This window comes from Notolepis coatsorum, assembly GCF_963971535.1.
Source record: "Notolepis coatsorum genome assembly, chromosome: 2".
Lineage (NCBI taxonomy): Eukaryota > Metazoa > Chordata > Actinopteri > Aulopiformes > Paralepididae > Notolepis > Notolepis coatsorum.
Window position 1 is genome coordinate 157,219,251 of NC_140166.1, and position 18,343 is coordinate 157,237,593.

The 18,343-nt window shown below is 43.3% G+C and overlaps 6 protein-coding genes across 6 annotated transcripts; all 6 read right to left on the reverse strand.

Moving 5' to 3' along the window:
* Window positions 1-4,054: 4,054 nt before the first annotated feature.
* Window positions 4,055-4,348, reverse strand: LOC311223580 (E3 ubiquitin-protein ligase RBX1-like; the record flags this gene model as incomplete). Its single annotated transcript, XM_084308358.1, has 1 exon — window positions 4,055-4,348. The coding sequence occupies one exon, from the start codon at window positions 4,346-4,348 to the stop codon at window positions 4,055-4,057; it is 294 nt and encodes a 97-aa protein (XP_084164484.1).
* Window positions 4,349-7,184: 2,836 nt separating this feature from the next.
* On the reverse strand, window positions 7,185-7,511 carry LOC311222778 (E3 ubiquitin-protein ligase RBX1; the record flags this gene model as incomplete). Its single annotated transcript, XM_084307406.1, has 1 exon — window positions 7,185-7,511. The coding sequence occupies one exon, from the start codon at window positions 7,509-7,511 to the stop codon at window positions 7,185-7,187; it is 327 nt and encodes a 108-aa protein (XP_084163532.1).
* A 3,090-nt stretch (window positions 7,512-10,601) lies between these two features.
* LOC311248972 (E3 ubiquitin-protein ligase RBX1) lies at window positions 10,602-10,928 on the reverse strand (the record flags this gene model as incomplete). The annotated part of the gene is made up of 1 exon (XM_084338219.1): window positions 10,602-10,928. One exon carries the CDS (start codon window positions 10,926-10,928, stop codon window positions 10,602-10,604), a length of 327 nt encoding a protein of 108 aa, XP_084194345.1.
* A 2,107-nt stretch (window positions 10,929-13,035) lies between these two features.
* LOC311222719 (E3 ubiquitin-protein ligase RBX1) lies at window positions 13,036-13,362 on the reverse strand (the record flags this gene model as incomplete). The annotated part of the gene is made up of 1 exon (XM_084307329.1): window positions 13,036-13,362. The coding sequence occupies one exon, from the start codon at window positions 13,360-13,362 to the stop codon at window positions 13,036-13,038; it is 327 nt and encodes a 108-aa protein (XP_084163455.1).
* A 2,146-nt stretch (window positions 13,363-15,508) lies between these two features.
* Window positions 15,509-15,835, reverse strand: LOC311248318 (E3 ubiquitin-protein ligase RBX1; the record flags this gene model as incomplete). The annotated part of the gene is made up of 1 exon (XM_084337989.1): window positions 15,509-15,835. One exon carries the CDS (start codon window positions 15,833-15,835, stop codon window positions 15,509-15,511), a length of 327 nt encoding a protein of 108 aa, XP_084194115.1.
* A 2,145-nt stretch (window positions 15,836-17,980) lies between these two features.
* On the reverse strand, window positions 17,981-18,307 carry LOC311248854 (E3 ubiquitin-protein ligase RBX1; the record flags this gene model as incomplete). Its single annotated transcript, XM_084338084.1, has 1 exon — window positions 17,981-18,307. The coding sequence occupies one exon, from the start codon at window positions 18,305-18,307 to the stop codon at window positions 17,981-17,983; it is 327 nt and encodes a 108-aa protein (XP_084194210.1).
* Window positions 18,308-18,343: the final 36 nt, after the last annotated feature.

Consider the following 18,343-nt stretch of genomic DNA (forward strand, 5'->3'; position numbering starts at 1 on the left):
TGGGCTAGGTAGCCATCCAGTTCGCCTTTCTGTGAACGGCCGTTTTGGCTGCGCTTCACATACAGTATCCCATCCTCACATACAGTATCTTTGGGCTAGGTAGCCATGCAGTTCGCCTTTCTGTGAACGGCCGTTTCGGCTGCGCTTCACATACAGTATCCCATCCTCACATACAGTATCTTTGGGCTAGGTAGCCATCCAGTTCGCCTTTCTGTGAACGGCCGTTTTGGCTGCGCTTCACATACAGTATCCCATCCTCACATACAGTATCTTTGGGCTAGGTAGCCATCCAGTTCGCCTTTCTGTGAATGGCCGTTTTGGCTGCGCATCACATACAGTATCCCATCCTCACATACAGTATCTTTGGGCTAGGTAGCCATCCAGTTCGCCTTTCTGTGAACGGCCGTTTTGGCTGCGCTTCACATACAGTATCCCATCCTCGTCGCCAGATGTCTCTCTAAACTGCCAGACATTTTAGAGAGAGGGTTTTCTTTACTTATTTTTTTTTCTTTAATCCAATTTTGCGGGATCAACCGCTCCACCAGCAATGCCCCCACTATGCAGATGCCCTTAATTTGCCACTGTTCTCCATCGAGGGCCATACAGATCAATATCCTTTGACTGGTGTATTCTAAAGCTCGGTTCTCCGTTTTTTTTTTTTTTTTTTTTATTATTTCTAGTTTATTTTATTTTGGCTGTTATCTTACCGATCTCAGCCCTAACCCAAGGGACGCCATGAAAAGCTACAGGTCGCCTCTATATATCTCAATCACCTACTCGAGATATAAACCCGCGGCCGCTCGATATCCCCCGGCGAGGTGCTAAACTCGCCAAGTTCTCGAGTCAATTTACTATTTCTGTCTAGATTACTTCAAGTCACTGGTCTAGTTATATCCAGTTGATATGAAATGTAATCATGAAGAGTTGTTAATCTCTTCTTGTTTGAAATAAACCGAATGTATTGTCTAGGAGAACTCTTATATCATCCACTATCACCGTCCTCATTTGTGAGGAATGGTCTGTAATACTGCTCATTTGAAAGCTTGATGATCTTACGTCACCGTCACCACCATCACCGTCCTCATTTGTGAGGAATGGTCTGTAATGCTGCTCATTTGAAAGCTTGATGATATTACTTCATCGTTTAATAAGTATTACCACTGTGCTAACACGTAATCATTGTTTGCACTTCCCGGCCCCTCCTGTCCTCCTCCTCCTCCTCCGTCAGCGGAACCGACCGTCTAACCCTGCAGTGATTCAGACGGTCGAGGTCCCACATAAGACAGAGTCAGTCTGGACACAGAGACACCGGAACCCGCAAACAACACCCATCTCCATGCATAGTGTTTCTTATCAGTACATAGCATATACATATATATATATATATATATATATATATATATCTTTTAGCTGAAAAGCATTAACCAGTCAATTGATTCAATCTGTAGTACATGTTGCCAGTACAAATAGTCACCTTCAGAGGAAATCAGGGCGCGGCTGGTATTTGCTGGCATTGCTGGCAGGAATCAGTCCAAGAACTCAATGGATTATAAAAAGTCATTTTTATTTCAATGAAGTTACAGAAAAAGACTTGAGCGGAAATATCCATTACAGTTTAAAAGAAGTATAAAACAAAAACATCTCATCTGGCACGGCTTGTGCCTGGTGTCTGCAAGCAACCTCTTCAAATCTCTCATAAAAAGTCCGTTCCTTGAATGGGCAACAGTCCTTTTTATATTGATATTGTATCATATTTCCGATTGGTCTAAACACAGTGATGTCACAGGGATGTCATTTTCGTTTAGCAAACCAAAATACAATACATAATCCGTATGGACTCCTCCTCCTTTTTACTAGCGTTACTTTTAGTTACCTAGTGTTTTTTTAAGTAAGAGAAAGTCCCTTATTTCTTCAGAACAAACAACTGCTTTGTCTGTGGTAACCACGTGGTATGGTACCAGGCAGTACCGAGCGAGGCCATCCATAAGATTTCTTATCAAGACTCCTTAGAGATGCCCTCCAGAAAACAGTTTTACACATCATTTTAGTATTATTCTCTACTGACAGTTAATTATAAGCATGCCATTATGAAAACTTTTACTGTACACATTAAACATTTAATTGTTATATAGTTTTTAAGATTCTCTCTATCGTTTCAGGACTCCCTGTTTCTCTAAAACTTCACAACCTCAACCTTTAATTCCCTTCCCTTCTGTAAGGGCTAACATTACAGCTTTCTCTCCTCTGCTCAGGGCCACATTCCCCAGGTTAACTCCCCATCGGGGGCCTGCTCTCACAGACAACAGACACCTTCTATGGAGACATTAAAGGCTCAGTTTCATTTTTATAAGTAGAACCATCATTTCACTATCCTCCAGAGTTCAGTTTTTAAAGTCTATAAAAGAATATACTGGTCATATAGGAACGAATCAGGATGTCAATTTCCAAAAGTGTCGCTTGTTGTTCTGTGGCACTTCACACCCTCTCTGTCATCCTGGGAGGTCATTGTCCATCGTCAATTGAATAATTGAATAATGAAGCATATAATTACATGTGAAAAATAGGTATATACCGCTATATAGGAACGAATCAGGATGTCAATTTCCAAAAGTGTCACTTGTTGTTCTGTGGCACTTCACACTATGACAATTCATGGCAGAGCTACTACAAAGTAAATGAGAACATTCTGCATATATTCATTTTCTACATTTCCGCTTATTTTAACAAGGTATATATTTCCTACATGCATAAAGATATTCACATCCAGGTTTTTCTATTAGGTTAAGCAACTGTCTGACTGCTAGCATGTCAAGTTTGAAAGTTCTTGGAGCTTGTATTATTAATCTACATGAGTTTATATGTCTCAACTCCCATACGGCCAGGCTATATTTTGGTTGTTTTTTCCTTTGGGGGTGTATAACAATATCTATCAATTTAATAAGTTTTGCAGTCAAATATATTTATACAAGAATCCATTTCATATATGGGAGACCTTAGAGATGAGGAAAAACATGCTTGTGTTTTGTTCTACCTCCGGTAGGGGTATCTCAAAAACGAAAGCCCTTTTTGACAGTTTGTCACAGCACTAATAGGGTTGTAGACAAGAGAACAGCAAACAGCTAGTGTGACACGTCCAGAAGGCCCAGAAGTGATGATCCAGAATGTTGCACCTAGTGTCCATATTTCTGAAACTCCCACTCCCTGTTATCTAGGGGACACACCTGCCTTGTCTTCAGCCAGCGAGAGAAAACACACACCCCCCTCATCTCCCCGCATGCACCGGGCCCAGGGAACGCCCGGACCCCCAGCCCCATCACCTGAAGCGGGGCAGACATCCAGCCCAGCCCACCACAGCCAGGAAAACACACACTGTAGCAACCCTGGGAGCGTGATGGATGGACTATTTTACTGGTGTTTCATGAAGGTTTATTTTCAGTTCACAACAACATTGCAAATTTAACTAAAAGGTTGCTTTCAAGCTATCCGGAATAAAAATGGAGTAACATGGCTTAGGGATGGAATGATAATACCACCTTTTCACTGCTGATACCGATTCAGAGTACTAAACTTTCAGTATCGGCTGATATCAAGTACCGATCTTCTTCTTTCGTGTATCATCAGATGGCCAACTCCGTGTCCTGCAGCCACGCCCTCGTCTCTGGTCCTACGTCGAAAATACCAGCTTCTGAGGGCGGGCTGTAGAGGGGGCAGCCGGTGATAATATGCTCGGCAGTCTGTTCAGGCTCTCCACACTCGCATGCCGCACTGTCCATGAGGCCCCACTTCTTCATGGAAAACTTGAATCGTCTCCTTTTACATCAACTCCTGGGTCCTGGATGTATCGCTGGATACGGGAAGGCCCAGCCGACTCCCATGATCGTTTCCAGGATGCTGCCAGCCAGGCGTCTCATAGGGTTGTAGACAAGAGAACAGTCATAACGTAGGGTTGTAGACAAGAGAATAGTCATAACGTAGGGTTGTAGACAGGAGGGAAAGCAAACAGCCAGTGTGACACGTCCAGAAGGCCCAGAAGTAATGGTCCAGAATGTTGCACCTAGTGTCCATATTTCTGAAACTCCCACTCCCTGTTATCTAGGGGACACACCTGCCTGGTCTTCAGCCAGCGAGAGATGCAGTGGAAATGAAATGCGTGATTGCAGACACCCCAGGCTACAGTGCACTCCTCAGATGTGGCAGAGGCTTGGTTGGCCTGGCATTCTATACAGAGGTCCATAATGTGATTCCGGCAAATAGCGCAGTTGTCCACCACAATGTCCCAGGCCCACAGTGCCACAGCATTCCACTTTTTAACCAGTCCGCGCGAAATGGCAGAGGGGTTCGATGGCATTGATGAAGATGATGATGTCAATAACAACAATGACTCTCCATGGCCCTATCTGGGACACATTTATGAGTTTGACTGAAAAAACGGCTAAAACATATGCTGCTCTCTCAACACGTCCAGCACTAACTTGAGAACACATTCAGGTGAGCTGATGAAAATCAACTGTTCCCAAACAGCACACAAGTCAGTACACTTTTTGTCAACAGCTTTAACTAAGATAGCTGCTATCATGATGTTCCACTGTAGGCAGAAAATGAACAATATTATTGGGGTGGAGAAAAGAAAAAAAGAGGGAAAAGCAGTGGTTCTCAACCTGTGGGACAGGACCCCCAGGGGGGGTCCCCACATGATTTTGGGGCCATGGAATGTTTTGTGAGTTACATATTTAAATACATTTGGTCATTTAGCTGACACTTTCATTCAAAGCAACTTACAAATTGTGTACAACAAGTCAGTAGGAGTGGTACATATCTAGCAGCCAAGGATAAGTAGTATTGTTTGTCAGTGTCAAGCTTGAATGTTATACTCTGAGTACATACTGTAGTAGTATAGACATATTAGCATAGTTGGTAGTAGTATATACATGGTAGCATAATACTAGTAAAATGAAGTAAAACAATTCAGATATTGAAGAAGTGTGTTTTTGGTTGATAAAGTGGGCAGGTTTCAGAAGATGCAGAGTTTAGGGATAAATAATACATAAAGATAGAATAGAAAAGAAAAAGACCATTACTGCATCAAAAGTAATCAACAAACTATACTATAAAAACTGATAAAACCAAATGGTATTTTTCTTTTCTTTTGTAGAGGCTGCACCCAGCTAAACTTGCCTTCCTGGATTTTGTACATAATACAAGTTCATGTTAAAAGGATGACACAAAAAGCCAGACCGAGGGCTTGTTTCAGTTTTATAATAAACAATCAAACTGAGAATTTTTTTTCCTGCCTATTTGTTTGGTGGAAACTTGGTCACGAAGTCAAAAAAAAAAGAAGAAAAAAAAAGTAGTGCCGATGTAGCTAGCTATTTTTGCCATGTTCTTGTAGTGTAGCTTGCTACATTTCTCTGGGGATAGCTTCGATTGTAGTTGAGCTATATTTAATCGAGAGTAACTTGTAGTGTAGCTTGCTACATTTTCCAAGTAGCTTGCCCATCACTGCATTCTAGAACATTTGTGATGTCACAGTATGATGTCATAATATTTTTTTTTGTGGTGACAAACTCATTTATGATGAACTTAAAGTCTAGTTCCGCAGAGTAAAGTGCAACTTAAGCAACAAGAAAAACAAAAGGAATAATAATAATAATAATAAAAAGAAAAAAGAAAGAAACATTCCGCCATGCACTGCAATACCCTTCTGTCGCACTGCCACGCGACAGAAGGTCAACCCGTCACTATCGGCGACCGCAAATGAGATCACGTCATAAATCAATCTGTCTAGACTGTCGCGCATAACTCTGCAATGTTAGGTTGTATAGGACAATTTCAGTCTTAAATCATTTTCCACATCCAGTCTGTGCCTGTATTTAGTTTTCATGCTGGTGAGATTCAGATTCAGTTTTATTGTTGCATCTTGTCGCATTCACATACAAAAAGAGATAAATTCTTGGGTCTTGCCCCCTCGACCTACAGCATGTCAATAAAATACACAATAGAATACATAGGAAAGAAACACAATAAAAACCAGCATAATGATTTAAGAAAAAGTGACAGTGCTGAGTGGTGATATAGAAAGTGCAACAGTAGAATAAAATAAAATGTACATACAGTACTTAACCTGTTCCACCCATGGAATATTTTCGCCTAAAATATATACCTAGGTAAATGGAATATTGCTCCACTTTTACAAGGCTATTTGCATATTAATGGTATCTAGGGACATCTATGGACCTCAGGGAATGTATTCACAGTGTCAGAAATATTGTGTCTATTACTAGGCTTGCTTAAATTGCGTATTACTGCCCTCCTCAGTTCTTATACTGCGCCCACAATTGAGAAAACTTAAAGGAAAACTCCAACATTCTGGGAAACCCCCCCTCCCCTTCAGCCCAGCCCCATCACCTGAAGCGCAGCCCACCACCACAGCCAGGAAAACACACACTGTAGCAACCCTGGGAGAGTGATGGATGGACTATTTTATTGGTGTTTCATGAAGGTTTATTTTCAGTTCACAACAACATTGCAAATTTAACTAAAAGGTTGCTTTCAAGCTATCCGGAATACAAATGGAGTAACATGGCTTAGGGATGGAATGATATTACCACCTTTTCACTGCTGATACCGATTCAGAGTACTAAACTTTCAGTATCGGCTGATATCAAGTACCGATCTTCTTCTTTCGTGTATCATCAGATGGCCAACTCCGTGTCCTGCAGCCACGCCCTCGTCTCTGGTCCTGCGTCGAAAATACCAGCTTCTGAGGGCGGGCTGTAGAGGGGGCAGCCGGTGATAATATGCTCGGCAGTCTGTTCAGGCTCTCCACACTCGCATGCCGCACTGACCATGAGGCCCCACTTCTTCATGGAAAACTTGAAGCGCCCGACTCCAGTGCATAGACGGTTCAGCGAGGTCCATAGATGGCGTGGCAAATCGTCTCCTTTTACATTAACTCCTGGGTCCTGGATGTATCGCTGGATACGGGAGGGCCCAGCCGACACCCATGATCGTTTCCAGGATGCTGCCAGCCAGGCGTCTCATAGGGTTGTAGACAAGAGAACAGTCATAACGTAGGGTTGTAGACAAGAGAATAGTCATAACGTAGGGTTGTAGACAGGAGGGAAAGCAACCAGCCAGTGTGACACGTCCAGAAGGCCCAGAAGTAATGGTCCAGAATGTTGCACCTAGTGTCCATATTTCTGAAACTCCCACTCCCTGTTATCTAGGGGACACACCTGCCTGGTCTTCAGCCAGCGAGAGATGCAGTGGAAATGAAATGCGTGATTGCAGACACCCCAGGCTACAGTGCACTCCTCAGATGTGGCAGAGGCTTGGTTGGCCTGGCATTCTATACAGAGGTCCATAATGTGATTCCGGCAAATAGCGCAGTTGTCCACCACAATGTCCCAGGCCCACAGTGCCACAGCATTCCACTTTTTAACTTCAAAACGTTTCTTGCTTGCACCACTGTTCGTGCCACTTGGGGTATCAACATCCATAGCTGCTGCCATCTTGACTGATCTTGTTTTGATTTTGAGAACAGATCTTTCCTGCGTATATATATTTATATCACAAATGTTCTAGAATGTCCTATTATGACATCATACAACATTCTAGAACATTTGTGATGTCACAGTATGATGTCATAATAGAACATTCTAGAACATTTGTGATGTTACCGTATTATGTCATAATAGAACATTCTAGAACATCTGTGATGTCACATTATGATGTCATAATAGCACATGCTAGAACATTTGTGACGTCACAGTATGATGTCATAATAGAACATTCTAGAACATTTGTGATGTTACAGTGATCTCATAATACAACATTCTAGAACATTTGTGATGTCACAGTATGATGTCATAATACAACATTCTAGAACATTTGTGTTGTCACAGTATGATGTCATAATATTTGTTTTTGTGGTGACAAACTCATTTATGGTGAACTTAAAGTCTAGTTCCGCAGATTAAAGTGCAACACTTTGGCTGCCTAAGGTTAAATTCATGATATACCATAGATTGCCAGCGCTATTTGTCTATGGAGAAAGTCCCCTTCTTTGCAGGGCTATAACTTTTTAAATTCTATTGCTACATTGCCATTATTAGGGCCCATTCAAAGTCCTATATGTATTGTTCATTGTGTAGCAACGTTAAACTTTTTCATTCACATATTCATAGTAAAGTATGGTCTAATGTATAAGTATGTTTTCATCTCTTTCTGCAGCTTTCTCCAGAACGTGATATATAGCCCCAAATGCATTATATTGATGATGAAATACAGTTTGATGGCAATCAGCGCGATATAAAAAATTCCAACTAGACGTACTTCTAGAAGTTACTACACGTCATCTGATGTTGACCGGATGGGCGAGGGGGCGTTTATAATTCCGTGGGCAGCGTTATACCAATCATCTAATGTGGGTCAAATGTTGATAATAGCAGTTAGTATCGAAGACGGTAACGTTACACGCTCAAACTCACCCCAGTCTCCGCGCGCCGTTGGGCGATCATCGTAGAGTAGAAATTCTATCATTATGGGATGGCGATTTACCCGGTCCATCTCCAGCTTGTATAATGGTATATACGTCCAAATCATGTTGTTTATCGAGTTATTGGCAATCGATCGCTATGTAGCGTGACGAGCCAGAGTCACGGGACATGTACCGAGTGGCCGGAAGCAATACGGACGTCTAGCACAACCTCTATGGCACATCCTGTTTAAGCGATTGCGCCGATCGGCCACCAGATGGCGCTCCTGAACCGCCAGAGAGCTCAGTGGGTCCTGCTGGTGGATCTCAGGCCAGCGGAGGGGACATATGAATCCGATCGCAGATTTTTGAAATATTGATATAAGGACGACGTAAAGCGTCCTCCGGCAACTTGAGCATGGCCGGGAATGACGTCTAAAGACGGTTCCCGGCACCCAAAGTGTTAAACAACAAGAAAAACAAAAGGAATAATAATAATAATAAAAAGAAAAAAGAAAGAAACATTCCGCCATGCACTGCAAGACCCTTCTGTCGCACTGCCATGCGACAGAAGGTCAACCCGTCACTATCGGCGACCGCAAATGAGATCACGTCATAAATCAATCTGTCTAGACTGTCGCGCATAACTCTGCAATGTTAGGTTGTATAGGACAATTTCAGTCTTAAATCATTTTCCACATCCAGTCTGTGCCTGTATTTAGTGTTCATGCTGGTGAGATTCAGATTCAGTTTTATTGTTGCATCTTTTCGCATTCACATACAAAAAGAGATAAATTCTTGGGTCTTGTACCCCTCGACCTACAGCATGTCAATAAAATACACAATAGAATACATAGGAAAGAAACACAATAAAAACCAGCATAATGATTTAAGAAAAAGTGACAGTGCTGAGTGGTGATATAGAAAGTGCAACAGTAGAATAAAATAAAATGTACATACAGTACTTAACCTGTTCCACCCATGGAATATTTTCGCCTAAAATATATACCTAGGTAAATGGAATATTGCTCCACTTCTACAAGGTCCATTTGCATATTATTGGTATCTAGGGACATCTATGGACCTCAGGGAATGTTTTCACAGTGTCAGAAATATTGTGTCTATTACTAGGCTTGCTTAAATTGCGTATTACTGGCCTCCTCAGTTCTTATACTGCGCCCACAATTGAGAAAACTTAAAGGAAAACTCCAACATTCTGGGAAACCAGTCCATTCAACCCCCCCCCCCCCCGCGGCGCTAGACAAGAAAACACACACCCCCCTCATCTCATCTCCCCGCATGCACCGGGCCCAGGGAACGCCCGGACCCCCAGCCCAGCCCCATCACCTGAAGCGCAGCCCACCACCACAGCCAGGAAAACACACACTGTAGCAACCCTGGGAGAGTGATGGATGGACTATTTTACTGGTGTTTCATGATGGTTTATTTTCAGTTCACAACAACATTGCAAATTTAACTAAAAGGTTGCTTTCAAGCTATCCGGAATAAAAATGGAGTAACATGGCTTAGGGATGGAATGATATTACCACCTTTTCACTGCTGATACGATTCAGAGTACTAAACTTTCAGTATCGGCTGATATCAAGTACCGATCTTCTTCTTTCGTGTATCATCAGATGGCCAACTCCGTGTCCTGCAGCCACGCCCTCGTCTCTGGTCCTACGTCGAAAATACCAGCTTCTGAGGGCGGGCTGTAGAGGGGGCAGCCGGTGATAATATGCTCGGCAGTCTGTTCAGGCTCTCCACACTCGCATGCCGCACTGTCCATGAGGCCCCACTTCTTCATGGAAAACTTGAAGCGCCCGACTCCAGTGCGTAGACGGTTCAGCGAGGTCCATAGATGGCGTGGCAAATCGTCTCCTTTTACATTAACTCCTGGGTCCTGGATGTATCGCTGGATACGGGAGGGCCCAGCCGACTCCCATGATCGTTTCCAGGATGCTGCCAGCCAGGCGTCTCATAGGGTTGTAGACAAGAGAACAGTCATAACGTAGGGTTGTAGACAAGAGAATAGTCATAACGTAGGGTTGTAGACAGGAGGGAAAGCAAACAGCCAGTGTGACACGTCCAGAAGGCCCAGAAGTAATGGTCCAGAATGTTGCACCTAGTGTCCATATTTCTGAAACTCCCACTCCCTGTTATCTAGGGGACACACCTGCCTGGTCTTCAGCCAGCGAGAGATGCAGTGGAAATGAAATGCGTGATTGCAGACACCCCAGGCTACAGTGCACTCCTCAGATGTGGCAGAGGCTTGGTTGGCCTGGCATTCTATACAGAGGTCCATAATGTGATTCCGGCAAATAGCGCAGTTGTCCACCACAATGTCCCAGGCCCACAGTGCCACAGCATTCCACTTTTTAACTTCAAAACGTTTCTTGCTTGCACCACTGTTCGTGCCACTTGGGGTATCAACATCCATAGCTGCTGCCATCTTGACTGATCTTGTTTTGATTTTGAGAACAGATCTGTCCTGCGTATATATATTTATATCACAAATGTTCTAGAATGTCCTATTATGACATCATACAACATTCTAGAACATTTGTGATGTCACAGTATGATGTCATAATAGAACATTCTAGAACATTTGTGATGTTACCGTGTGATGTCATAATAGAACATTCTAGAACATCTGTGATGTCACAGTATGATGTCATAATAGCACATGCTAGAACATTTGTGACGTCACAGTATGATGTCATAATAGAACATTCTAGAACATTTGTGATGTTACAGTGATCTCATAATACAACATTCTAGAACATTTGTGATGTCACAGTATGATGTCATAATACAACATTCTAGAACATTTGTGATGTCACAGTATGATGTCATAATATTTGTTTTTGTGGTGACAAACTCATTTATGGTGAACTTAAAGTCTAGTTCCGCAGAGTAAAGTGCAACTTAAGCAACAAGAAAAACAAAAGGAATAATAATAATAATAAAAAGAAAAAAGAAAGAAACATTCCACCATGCCACGCGACAGAAGGTCAACCCGTCACTATCGGCTACCGCAAATGAGATCACGTCATAAATCAATCTGTCTAGACTGTCGCGCATAACTCTGCAATGTTAGGTTGTATAGGACAATTTCAGTCTTAAATCATTTTCCACATCCAGTCTGTGCCTGTATTTAGTTTTCATGCTGGTGAGATTCAGATTCAGTTTTATTGTTGCATCTTGTCGCATTCACATACAAAAAGATATAAATTCTTGGGTATTGCCCCCTCGACCTACAGCATGTCAATAAAATACACAATAGAATACATAGGAACGAAACACAATAAAAACCAGCATAATGATTTAAGAAAAAGTGACAGTGCTGAGTGGTGATATAGAAAGTGCAACAGTAGAATAAAATAAAATGTACATACAGTACTTAACCTGTTCCACCCATGGAATATTTTCGCCTAAAATATATACCTAGGTAAATGGAATATTGCCCCACTTCTACAAGGCTATTTGCATATTATTGGTATCTAGGGACATCTATGGACCTCAGGGAATGTATTCACAGTGTCAGAAATATTGTGTCTATTACTAGGCTTGCTTAAATTGCGTATTACTGCCCTCCTCAGTTCTTATACTGCGCCCACAATTGAGAAAACTTAAAGGAAAACTCCAACATTCTGGGAAACCAGCCCATTCAACCCCCCCCCCCCCGGAGCTAGACAAGAAAACACACACCCCCCTCATCTCATCTCCCCGCATGCACCGGGCCCAGGGAACGTCCGGACCCCCAGCCCAGCCCCATCACCTGAAGCGCAGCCCACCACCACAGCCAGGAAAACACACACTGTAGCAACCCTGGGAGAGTGATGGATGGACTATTTTACTGGTGTTTCATGAAGGTTTATTTTCAGTTCACAACAACATTGCAAATTTAACTAAAAGGTTGCTTTCAAGCTATCCGGAATAAAAATGGAGTAACATGGCTTAGGGATGGAATGATATTACCACCTTTTCACTGCTGATACCGATTCAGAGTACTAAACTTTCAGTATCGGCTGATATCAAGTACCGATCTTCTTCTTTCGTGTATCATCAGATGGCCAACTCCGTGTCCTGCAGCCACGCCCTCGTCTCTGGTCCTGCGTCGAAAATACCAGCTTCTGAGGGCGGGCTGTAGAGGGGGCAGCCGGTGATAATATGCTCGGCAGTCTGTTCAGGCTCTCCACACTTGCATGCCGCACTGTCCATGAGGCCCCACTTCTTCATGGAAACCAGAAGCGCCCGACTCCAGTGCATAGACGGTTCAGCGAGGTCCATAGATGGCGTGGCAAATCGTCTCCTTTTACATTAACTCCTGGGTCCTGGATGTATCGCTGGATACGGGAGGGCCCAGCCGACTCCCATGATCGTTTCCAGGATGCTGCCAGCCAGGCGTCTCATAGGGTTGTAGACAAGAGAACAGTCATAACGTAGTGTTGTAGACAAGAGAATAGTCATAACGTAGGGTTGTAGACAGGAGGGAAAGCAAACAGCCAGTGTGACACGTCCAGAAGACCCAGAAGTAATGGTCCAGAATGTTGCACCTAGTGTCCATATTTCTGAAACTCCCACTCCCTGTTATCTAGGGGACACACCTGCCTGGTCTTCAGCCAGCGAGAGATGCAGTGGAAATGAAATGCGTGATTGCAGACACCCCAGGCTACAGTGCACTCCTCAGATGTGGCAGAGGCTTGGTTGGCCTGGCATTCTATACAGAGGTCCATAATGTGATTCCGGCAAATAGCGCAGTTGTCCACCACAATGTCCCAGGCCCACAGTGCCACAGCATTCCACTTTTTAACTTCAAAACGTTTCTTGCTTGCACCACTGTTCGTGCCACTTGGGGTATCAACATCCATAGCTGCTGCCATCTTGACTGATCTTGTTTTGATTTTGAGAACAGATCTTTCCTGCGTATATATATTTATATCACAAATGTTCTAGAATGTCCTATTATGACATCATACAACATTCTAGAACATTTGTGATGTCACAGTATGATGTCATAATAGAACATTCTAGAACATTTGTGATGTTACCGTATGCTGTCATAATAGAACATTCTAGAACATCTGTGATGTCACAGTATGATGTCATAATAGCACATGCTAGAACATTTGTGACGTCACAGTATGATGTCATAATAGAACATTCTAGAACATTTGTGATGTTACAGTGATCTCATAATACAACATTCTAGAACATTTGTGATGTCACAGTATGATGTCATAATACAACATTCTAGAACATTTGTGATGTCACAGTATGATGTCATAATATTTGTTTTTGTGGTGACAAACTCATTTATGGTGAACTTAAAGTCTAGTTCCGCAGAGTAAAGTGCACCTTAAGCAACAAGAAAAACAAAAGGAATAATAATAATAATAAAAAGAAAAAAGAAAGAAACATTCCGCCATGCACTGCAAGACCCTTCTGTCGCACTGCCATGCGACAGAAGGTCAACCCGTCACTATCGGCGACCGCAAATGAGATCATGTCATACTGTAAATCAATCTGTCTAGACTGTCGCGCATAACTCTGCAATGTTAGGTTGTATAGGACAATTTCAGTCTTAAATCATTTTCCACATCCAGTCTGTGCCTGTATTTAGTGTTCATGCTGGTGAGATTCAGATTCAGTTTTATTGTTGCATCTTGTCGCATTCACATACAAAAAGAGATACATTCTTGGGTCTTGCCCCCTCGACCTACAGCATGTCAATAAAATACACAATAGAATACATAGGAAAGAAACACAATAAAAACCAGCATAATGATTTAAGAAAAAGTGACAGTGCTGAGTGGTGATATAGAAAGTGCAACAGTAGAATAAAATAAAATGTACATACAGTACTTAACCTGTTCCACCCATGGAATATTTTCGCCTAAAATATATAACTAGGTAAATGGAATATTGCTCCATTTCTACAAGGACCATTTGCATATTATTGGTATCTAGGGACATATATGGACCTCAGGGAATGTATTCACAGTGTCAGAAATATTGTGTCTATTACTAGGCTTGCTTAAATTGTGTATTACTGCCCTCCTCAGTTCTTATACTGCGCCCACAATTGAGAAAACTTAAAGGAAAACTCCAACATTCTGGGAAACCAGCCCATTCAACCCCCCCCCCCCCCCCCCCGGAGCTAGACAAGAAAACACACACCCCCCTCATCTCATCTCCCCGCATGCACCGGGCCCAGGGAACGCCCGGACCCCCAGCCCAGCCCCATCACCTGAAGCGCAGCCCACCACCACAGCCAGGAAAACACACACTGTAGCAACCCTGGGAGAGTGATGGATGGACTATTTTACTGGTGTTTCATGAAGGTTTATTTTCAGTTCACAACAACATTGCAAATTTAACTAACTAGGTTGCTTTCAAGCTATCCGGAATAAAAATGGAGTAACATGGCTTAGGGATGGAATGATATTACCACCTTTTCACTGCTGATACCGATTCAGAGTACTAAACTTTCAGTATCGGCTGATATCAAGTACCGATCTTCTTCTTTCGTGTATCATCAGATGGCCGACTCCGTGTCCTGCAGCCACGCCCTCGTCTCTGGTCCTGCGTCGAAAATACCAGCTTCTGAGGGCGGGCTGTAGAGGGGGCAGCCGGTGATAATATGCTCGGCAGTCTGTTCAGGCTCTCCACACTTGCATGCCGCACTGTCCATGAGGCCCCACTTCTTCATGGAAACCAGAAGCGCCCGACTCCAGTGCATAGACGGTTCAGCGAGGTCCATAGATGGCGTGGCAAATCGTCTCCTTTTACATTAACTCCTGGGTCCTGGATGTATCGCTGGATACGGGAGGGCCCAGCCGACTCCCATGATCGTTTCCAGGATGCTGCCAGCCAGGCGTCTCATAGGGTTGTAGACAAGAGAACAGTCATAACGTAGGGTTGTAGACAAGAGAATAGTCATAACGTAGGGTTGTAGACAGGAGGGAAAGCAAACAGCCAGTGTGACACGTCCAGAAGACCCAGAAGTAATGGTCCAGAATGTTGCACCTAGTGTCCATATTTCTGAAACTCCCACTCCCTGTTATCTAGGGGACACACCTGCCTGGTCTTCAGCCAGCGAGAGATGCAGTGGAAATGAAATGCGTGATTGCAGACACCCCAGGCTACAGTGCACTCCTCAGATGTGGCAGAGGCTTGGTTGGCCTGGCATTCTATACAGAGGTCCATAATGTGATTCCGGCAAATAGCGCAGTTGTCCACCACAATGTCCCAGGCCCACAGTGCCACAGCATTCCACTTTTTAACTTCAAAACGTTTCTTGCTTGCACCACTGTTCGTGCCACTTGGGGTATCAACATCCATAGCTGCTGCCATCTTGACTGATCTTGTTTTGATTTTGAGAACAGATCTTTCCTGCGTATATATATTTATATCACAAATGTTCTAGAATGTCCTATTATGACATCATACAACATTCTAGAACATTTGTGATGTCACAGTATGATGTCATAATAGAACATTCTAGAACATTTGTGATGTTACCGTATGATGTCATAATAGAACATTCTAGAACATCTGTGATGTCACAGTATGATGTCATAATAGCACATGCTAGAACATTTGTGACGTCACAGTATGATGTCATAATAGAACATTCTAGAACATTTGTGATGTTACAGTGATCTCATAATACAACATTCTAGAACATTTGTGATGTCACAGTATGATGTCATAATACAACATTCTAGAACATTTGTGATGTCACAGTATGATGTCATAATATTTGTTTTTGTGGTGACAAACTCATTTATGGTGAACTTAAAGTCTAGTTCCGCAGAGTAAAGTGCACCTTAAGCAACAAGAAAAACAAAAGGAATAATAATAATAATAAAAAGAAAAAAGAAAGAAACATTCCGCCATGCACTGCAAGACCCTTCTGTCGCACTGCCATGCGACAGAAGGTCAACCCGTCACTATCGGCGACCGCAAATGAGATCATGTCATACTGTAAATCAATCTGTCTAGACTGTCGCGCATAACTCTGCAATGTTAGGTTGTATAGGACAATTTCAGTCTTAAATCATTTTCCACATCCAGTCTGTGCCTGTATTTAGTGTTCATGCTGGTGAGATTCAGATTCAGTTTTATTGTTGCATCTTGTCGCATTCACATACAAAAAGAGATACATTCTTGGGTCTTGCCCCCTCGACCTACAGCATGTCAATAAAATACACAAAAGAATACATAGGAAAGAAACACTATAAAAACCAGCATAATGATTTAAGAAAAAGTGACAGTGCTGAGTGGTGATATAGAAAGTGCAACAGTAGAATAAAATAAAATGTACATACAGTACTTAACCTGTTCCACCCATGGAATATTTTCGCCTAAAATATATAACTAGGTAAATGGAATATTGCTCCATTTCTACAAGGACCATTTGCATATTATTGGTATCTAGGGACATATATGGACCTCAGGGAATGTATTCACAGTGTCAGAAATATTGTGTCTATTACTAGGCTTGCTTAAATTGTGTATTACTGCCCTCCTCAGTTCTTATACTGCGCCCACAATTGAGAAAACTTAAAGGAAAACTCCAACATTCTGGGAAACCAGCCCATTCAACCCCCCCCCCCCCCCCCCGGAGCTAGACAAGAAAACACACACCCCCCTCATCTCATCTCCCCGCATGCACCGGGCCCAGGGAACGCCCGGACCCCCAGCCCAGCCCCATCACCTGAAGCGCAGCCCACCACCACAGCCAGGAAAACACACACTGTAGCAACCCTGGGAGAGTGATGGATGGACTATTTTACTGGTGTTTCATGAAGGTTTATTTTCAGTTCACAACAACATTGCAAATTTAACTAACTAGGTTGCTTTCAAGCTATCCGGAATAAAAATGGAGTAACATGGCTTAGGGATGGAATGATATTACCACCTTTTCACTGCTGATACCGATTCAGAGTACTAAACTTTCAGTATCGGCTGATATCAAGTACCGATCTTCTTCTTTCGTGTATCATCAGATGGCCAACTCCGTGTCCTGCAGCCACGCCCTCGTCTCTGGTCCTGCGTCGAAAATACCAGCTTCTGAGGGCGGGCTGTAGAGGGGGCAGCCGGTGATAATATGCTCGGCAGTCTGTTCAGGCTCTCCACACTTGCATGCCGCACTGTCCATGAGGCCCCACTTCTTCATGGAAACCAGAAGCGCCCGACTCCAGTGCATAGACGGTTCAGCGAGGTCCATAGATGGCGTGGCAAATCGTCTCCTTTTACATTAACTCCTGGGTCCTGGATGTATCGCTGGATACGGGAGGGCCCAGCCGACTCCCATGATCGTTTCCAGGATGCTGCCAGCCAGGCGTCTCATAGGGTTGTAGACAAGAGAACAGTCATAACGTAGGGTTGTAGACAAGAGAATAGTCATAACGTAGGGTTGTAGACAGGAGGGAAAGCAAACAGCCAGTGTGACACGTCCAGAAGACCCAGAAGTAATGGTCCAGAATGTTGCACCTAGTGTCCATATTTCTGAAACTCCCACTCCCTGTTATCTAGGGGACACACCTGCCTGGTCTTCAGCCAGCGAGAGATGCAGTGGAAATGAAATGCGTGATTGCAGACACCCCAGGCTACAGTGCACTCCTCAGATGTGGCAGAGGCTTGGTTGGCCTGGCATTCTATACAGAGGTCCATAATGTGATTCCGGCAAATAGCGCAGTTGTCCACCACAATGTCCCAGGCCCACAGTGCCACAGCATTCCACTTTTTAACTTCAAAACGTTTCTTGCTTGCACCACTGTTCGTGCCACTTGGGGTATCAACATCCATAGCTGCTGCCATCTTGACTGATCTTGTTTTGATTTTGAGAACAGATCT